The 6,253-nt window shown below is 69.5% G+C and overlaps 2 protein-coding genes across 2 annotated transcripts; one reads left to right on the forward strand and one right to left on the reverse strand.

Annotated features, from left to right (window-relative positions):
* Positions 1-5: 5 nt before the first annotated feature.
* Positions 6-1,437, forward strand: LOC123254204 (cytohesin-2-like; the record flags this gene model as incomplete). The annotated part of the gene is made up of 4 exons (XM_044683260.1): positions 6-254; positions 346-417; positions 863-1,017; positions 1,096-1,437. Coding segments are annotated over 4 exons (564 nt in total), but the record flags the coding sequence as incomplete, so codon positions are not given.
* Positions 1,438-2,050: 613 nt separating this feature from the next.
* Positions 2,051-6,028, reverse strand: LMTK3 (lemur tyrosine kinase 3). Its single transcript, XM_044683261.1, has 5 exons — positions 5,173-6,028; positions 3,484-3,911; positions 3,225-3,354; positions 2,996-3,136; positions 2,051-2,641 (listed from the first exon to the last, which is right to left on the reverse strand). The coding sequence occupies exons 1-5, from the start codon at positions 6,026-6,028 to the stop codon at positions 2,625-2,627; spliced, it is 1,572 nt and encodes a 523-aa protein (XP_044539196.1). The 3' UTR covers positions 2,051-2,624.
* Positions 6,029-6,253: the final 225 nt, after the last annotated feature.

Here is a 6,253-nt window from a genome sequence, read left to right on the forward strand (position 1 = left end):
GGCCGGCCGGCTCCTCGAGAGCAGGACGGCCCGCCCCCCCCCTCGCTGTCCCTGCCCTCTTCAGGGTTCTGTCTTCTTCCCTCCGCCCGTCCCTGACCCCGTCCAGATCCCTCCGGCCCCTGGCCCCGGGCCCGGCCCCTCCCGCTGAGCCCCCCCCGCCCCCTCCTTCCCTTACAGGGGGCCGGGTGAAGACCTGGAAGCGGCGCTGGTTCATCCTCACCGACAACTGCCTCTACTACTTTGAGTACACCACGGTGAGGGGCCGCGGGGGGGCCCGGGGAGGGGTGGCCCAGGGCCCCGGCCGCCCACCGCCCGGCCCGGCCTAAGCCTCCTCTCCCTCGGCAGGACAAAGAGCCCCGGGGGATCATCCCCTTGGAGAACCTGAGCATCCGCGAAGTGGAGGACCCCCGCAAGCCGGTGAGAGCCCCAGAGCCTCTGTGGGCCTCTGGGTCTCCGGCCCTCTGTGCTCCTCTCTGTGGCCCTCTGTGCTCCTCTCTGGCCCTCTATGCTCCTCTCTGGCCTTCTCTGGCCCTCTGTGCTCCTCTCTGGCCCTCTGTGCTCCTCTCTGGCCTTCTCTGGCCCTCTATGCTCCTCTCTGGCCCTCTGTGCTCCTCTCTGGCCCTCTGTGCTCCTCTCTGGCCCTCTATGCTCCTCTCTGGCCCTCTGTGCTCCTCNGCCCTCTGTGCTCCTCTCTGGCCCTCTGTGCTCCTCTCTGGCCTTCTCTGGCCCTCTGTGCTCCTCTCTGGCCCTCTGTGCTCCTCTCTGTGGCCCTCCGTGCTCCTCCGTGCTCCTCCGTGCTCCTCTGTGCTCCTCTCTGGCCCTCTCTGGCCCTCAGGGTCACCCGCTCCCTCTCTGCCCCCAGAACTGCTTTGAGCTCTACATCCCCAACAACAAGGGCCAGCTCATCAAGGCCTGTAAGACAGAGGCAGACGGGCGGGTGGTTGAGGGCAACCACATGGTCTACCGCATCTCGGCCCCCACGCAGGAGGAGAAGGACGAGTGGATCAAGTCCATCCAGTGAGGATCCCTGGGGCCGGGGGGGCTGGGGAGGTGGGGGGGCCCTGGGGTCCCCGCTGACCCCTGCGCTCTCCCCAGGGCCGCCGTGAGCGTGGACCCCTTCTACGAGATGCTGGCAGCCCGAAAGAAGAGAATCTCCGTAAAGAAGAAACAGGAGCAGGCTTGATCCGGGCGGGGGCCTGGCCCACCTCCCTGCCCATCCCCATCCTGTCCCCCACTTGTTCCCTAGGCAATAACCCCACTGCCCCCGCCCTGGCCCCTGGCCCTGCCTTCCACTTATTTATTGGGGGCTGAGGGGCCGGACCCCTGGGTGCCCCAGCGCCCTCTCTTGGGGCAAAGGAGAATTTTCTACTCGTGGTTTCTCTTCATTTATTTGTAATTAATTCATGATTATTATTATTATTAATATGACGACGGTCACTGTTGTTGTTGTCTGAGCTGGAGGCCAGCCCGGGGTTTGGGGGTGGGGAGAGGTCCGGATGGTGGAAGGCGATCCGGCTCTGGGGGCCCCCCCAAGCCCTGCTCCTCCCAGCGGGTTCTCCCAGCCGGCTGCCCCCTCTCAGGAGGCTTTTGGCCAGCGCGCCCGGCTGACCCCCACCCGCTTCAGCTTCTGAAGCCCTCTGGGGCCTGTTGGCACCTTTTCAATAGGCAGAGGAGTAGGGGGGACACCCACCGCAGGAAGAGGAGGATTCCCCAAACCTGGGGTGCAGGGGGTCCCCTCATTCTCCCGCTAAAGAAACGGGCCTGTCGACAGCTTAGCTGGGGCTGCTGACTTCAGGGAAGGCTCTCCTGCGTCGCGTGTAGACGGGGCCAGAGGGGGGACGCGGACGGGATCTAGAACCCAAAGCTCGGACCCCTCCGGCCCCCTGGCAGGCTGCGGGCGCACCAGGAGGGCTTCGTGGCCCACCAGCCCCCACCCACCCGGTGCCTAATGTTTGCCGAGTTGTGGAGAGGCCCCGGCGAGGCCTGACTGCCCGGGACCCTGGCCAGGTTTTCTTGGCCATTTCCTCCGGCCCCTTTTACCAGTGAGGAAACGGGCCAGCCAGGTCAAGTGACTTGCCCAGGGTCACCCAGCTAGGAAGCGTCCAAGGCCAGCTGGGTGAGAGGGGCCGGTCAGGGGTGTCAGCCCCCCACAAACACACGCTCAGGCCCAGCTCCAAAAAAAGTGGTCTGTCTTTTTTTAAATAACATGAAAACGGACGAATGTCTGGCCTCGGGCCGGGAGGGGACAGGGGCAAGGGGGGGGGGCAGAGGCCTGGGCCCCGCCGTGCCCCGGGGGAGGTAGGGCTGGGAGTCCCAAGTCCTGAGGTACCCCCGCGGGTCAGTCCGTGTCCCTGGGGTGGGGCCGGGGCTGGGCCTGGACGCAGGTGAGTCCTGAGGGGGCTCCTCCTCTCACTCAGCTCCAGGAGGCTGAGGCACGCTGGGTGGGGGAACGAGTTCTGGAGGGCTGGGGGGGGGCCGGCCCTCGCCTCCCGCCGGGCATCCAGGGGATGAGGGCTGCGGCCCAGCCTCGGGAGCCTCTCGGAGGACCTCCATGACTCTGGCTCCTCCTCGAGCCCCGTCTTCTGGGGGACCCAGCGGCAGCAGCGGGGGAGGGCCTCGGGGCATCAGTTCTCCACGGGGCCTGAAGGCCAGAGGCAGAAGGGAGGGTGAGTGGGGGCATTCCTGGCCGGGTGGCCCTGGGCCAGTCACTTGACCCCCACCCTTGGAACCAGAGCACAGGATGGATTCTGGGACGTTAGAGAAGCCTTTAAAGTGGGGGCTTCGGGTGGGCCCCGCCCAGGCCACTGCTCCCCCCACCCCCCAGCGAGAGACCACAGACGGAGGCTTTTCTGGGAGCTGCCTCTCCGGCCTCAGTTTCCCCATCTGGATTTGTCCTTCCACTGGGGCATCCTGCGCCCCTCGTGAACCCCCGGCAGCTCCTGTGTCCGGCACACTTGGCTCCCCCCCACGTTGCAGGCCCTTCAGCCAACCGTACCTGCGGGGCAGACGGCGTCGGGGGGCCTGGCCGGGGGCCCTGGGGTCTCCAGTGCAGGTGAGACGGAGAAGCGGGAGAAGCAGAGTGGGGGGCCTGGGGGGGGGAGCAGGGGGAAATCCTCCCCCCACTCGAAGCTGCCTCCTACGTGGACGGACGAGAAGCGCCGGGTCGCGTCTTCCAGCTCCCAGCTAGCCGCCCCGCCCCGCCCCCACCCTTTTCCCCGCCTTACCGAAGCCGCTGTCGGGGAACCCATCTCCAGGGCTGGGGGGATGGGGAGGTGTCGGCGGGGCCGGGGGTGTCGAAGGGTCCGGGTCCCCCTCGGGGGGAGCCTGGACGCTCAGCTCGTTGGTCGGGGTCTCCTGGAACAGGCACCGAGGGGGCGGGGGGGGCGCGGTTCAGAGGCGGCCCCGCCCCCGCCCCGCCCCATTTACCCGCCGCTGGGCTTTGGCTGCCGCCCCGCCCCGGGCCTCGCTGGGCCCTCGGCGCACCTGGTCGAAGAGGTAGACGGTCACGTCCCCATGGAAGGAGACCATCTTGCGCTTCCGGTCCAGCTCCAGGCTCTCCTCGGCCTCGTCGGCCCCTCGGGGCGATTTGAGCAGCCCCCGCAGCGGACGGCTCGGCTCCCCGTCGGCACTGCTCACTACGATGGGCACCGGGGCTGCCCGGGCCCTCCCAGGGCCCCGGGCCGCAGCCTCCGCGCCCGCCCCGACGGCCGCCCCGGCCTCTTCCTCCTCCTCCTCCTCCTCCTCCTCCTCGTCCTCCCCGTCCTCCACCAGCCCCAGGGCCGCCGGGCCTCCGGACTCCCCGCCAGGGACCCCGGCGTCCCCAGCCTCCCAGGGGGGCCGTCGAGGGCCCGACCCCGGGAACGGGGTAAGAGAAAGCGGGGGCAGGGCCAGCGACAGGCGAGACAGCTTGGCTAGGGGGAAACGGATTACTAGTCTGAGACCCCAGGCCGACCCCTCCCCGCGTAAGCCCCGCCCCAAGCCACACCCTCCCGCGTAAGCCCCGCCCCAGGCCCCCGAGGCCGGGACTTGAACCCTTCTTGACTCCAGACTCAGTCCGAGCTGGAAAGGGCGTGGGAGACCGGGGGATGCCCAGAGCCGGCCCAGGGCCGGAGCACAGCTGTGCTGGGGATGGAGGAGCCAGAAAAGGCCCTCCGGGCTTCGGACGCCAGGCCTGGGCTCCCCCACACCCCCAGGAGAACTAGGCCCGCCCCCCGCGCTCCTGCCCCAATGCGGGCTGCAGAGAGCTTGGACCTAGAGGCGGGAAGACCCGGTGCCCATCCAGCCTGGGCCATTTACTTTGTGTGCCTCACCTTCCTCATCCCTAAAATGGAGCCATAATAACGGCCGCCTGCCAGGGCAAATGCTGGTCCCCTTCGGCCCCTCCCCCTCCCCCCCTCCTGGCCTCCGGCCTTCCTGTCTACATCCCCAGCTGGGGTCACTGGCCAGCCGCCAGCCTTCTCCTTGTCCTTACTTGGGGCTGCTTCCCCCAGCCGTGTGACCCTAGCCCAGTCCCTTCCCCGCCACCTGCCTAGGACTTGGCCTCTGAGGCCCCCTCTAGCATCCTAAGAGCCATTCGTCCCGTGAACTTGCCGCCCACCTCTGCTGGCCATCCTGCGTGGCCGTCCCTGGGCTGGCTGTAGGGCCGCCCGGCCCGTCCTCCATCCAGCCGGGCCCTTGCCCCAGTCGGCCCCCCCTAGCAGGCTCTCCTACACATGCTCTGAGTGTGAGTGCTGCACGCAGGGAGGCTCCTTCCTTCTCTAGCCGCCTCCCGGCCCAGCCACTTACCAAGAGCTCTGAAGATGAGCTCCCCCGAGCTTGTGGCCCACCCAGGCCTGCGGATCTTTGTCGCCGGAGGTTTTTCTCCAGCCTGCTCGGTCAGAGCTGCCCTGGGGAGCCCCCCTAGACTCGCTTCCCCTTGAAGGAAAGGCCGCCCCTGCCACCCCGTGGGCCAGCCTCCTCGCTGCGGCCTTCGCCTTTCCCGGCCCTTCGGGTGCCCCCATTCTGGCCCAACGGCTCCTCCCGGCTGCAGCCCGTCCGGGGAGGTCTCGGAGGCCCAGGATGGAGGCCCGGAGAAGCCCCCCGGCGGACCCTTCCCAGCTGGGACGTTCTGGGCGTCTAAGAGCGGAGTCAAGTGATGCCAAGAGCAGGACCCGAGGCCAGCCGGCTGCTCACCTTTGATCTGCTCGCTGCTCCCCGGTGGCGGCGGCGGGCCCAGGTCCAGGAAGAGCTGCGGCGTCTCGGGGCCCTTCCTCCCCGGCCGGGAGGGCTCCCCGTCTGCGCCGGTTTCCACGGCGCCGTCTGCCCGGCCTCCTGGGTCCCCGGCGTCTCCCTCGGGTGCCGGCACCTCCCGGGGCGGGGGAAGAGCTGGCTCCGGCCTCCGCGGCTCCGGCCTCGTCTCGCCGGGGGCCCCGGTTGCGCCGTCCCCGCCGCCTGCGGGTTCTGCGTCGGGGGCCTTCCCGGGGCCCTCCGGGGCTGGGTCCCCATTCTCGGGGCCCAGCCTCCCAGGCCCGGGCGGGACTCTCCTCCCGCTCCCTCGAGCCGGCCCTCCACTCCTGGGGGCTGCCTCGCTGCTCCCCAGGGTCCTGGCCGGGCTCCCCATCCGGGGGGGCTTCTCCTTGCTCCCCGGGGCTCGCCGCTCCCCATTCTCCAGAAATCTCTCCCCATTCCCTCGGGCTCTCTCCTCCGGGGTCCCTCGGGCTGGACCCCCACACTCCCTCTGCCCCCCATTCTCCAGCCCCTTCTCCCTGCTCTGGGGGGAGCTCCGTTCCCCATTCTCGGCCCCCTTCTCGCTCGCGAGGGCTCTCTGCACCCCGTTCTCCAGGGTTTTCTCCCCGCTCCCTGGGGGTCCCTGCACCCCGTTCTCCAGCGCTCTCTCTCTGCTCCCCGGGGGTCTCTGCGCCCCGTTCTCCAGGGGCTTCTCTGGGCTCTCCGGGGGCCTCAGGCCCCCGTTCTGCCACGCCGTCTCCTCGCTCCCCGGCGGCCTCGGGCCCCCGTTCTCGGGGGGCTTCTCCCGGCTCCCGGGGGACATCGGCTCCCCGTTCTCGGATGCTCGCTCCCGGCCCCCGGGGGCTCCCCTTCCCGCCTGGCCCAGGACTCTCTCCCTGTTGGCCGGGGCTGGCTGGCCGGGCCTCTGGGGGCCCGGGAGGGGCCTCCCCGCCTTGGCCGGGGCTGCCCTCTCCCCCAGCACGTTGCGGGTCACGTTTTCCCGCAGGGTCAGCAGGAGCTGCTCGGTGCTCACCTGCACCAGGAAGCC

The sequence above is a fragment of the Gracilinanus agilis genome, unplaced genomic scaffold (assembly GCF_016433145.1).
Source record: "Gracilinanus agilis isolate LMUSP501 unplaced genomic scaffold, AgileGrace unplaced_scaffold17462, whole genome shotgun sequence".
In the NCBI taxonomy this organism is placed as follows: domain Eukaryota; kingdom Metazoa; phylum Chordata; class Mammalia; order Didelphimorphia; family Didelphidae; genus Gracilinanus; species Gracilinanus agilis.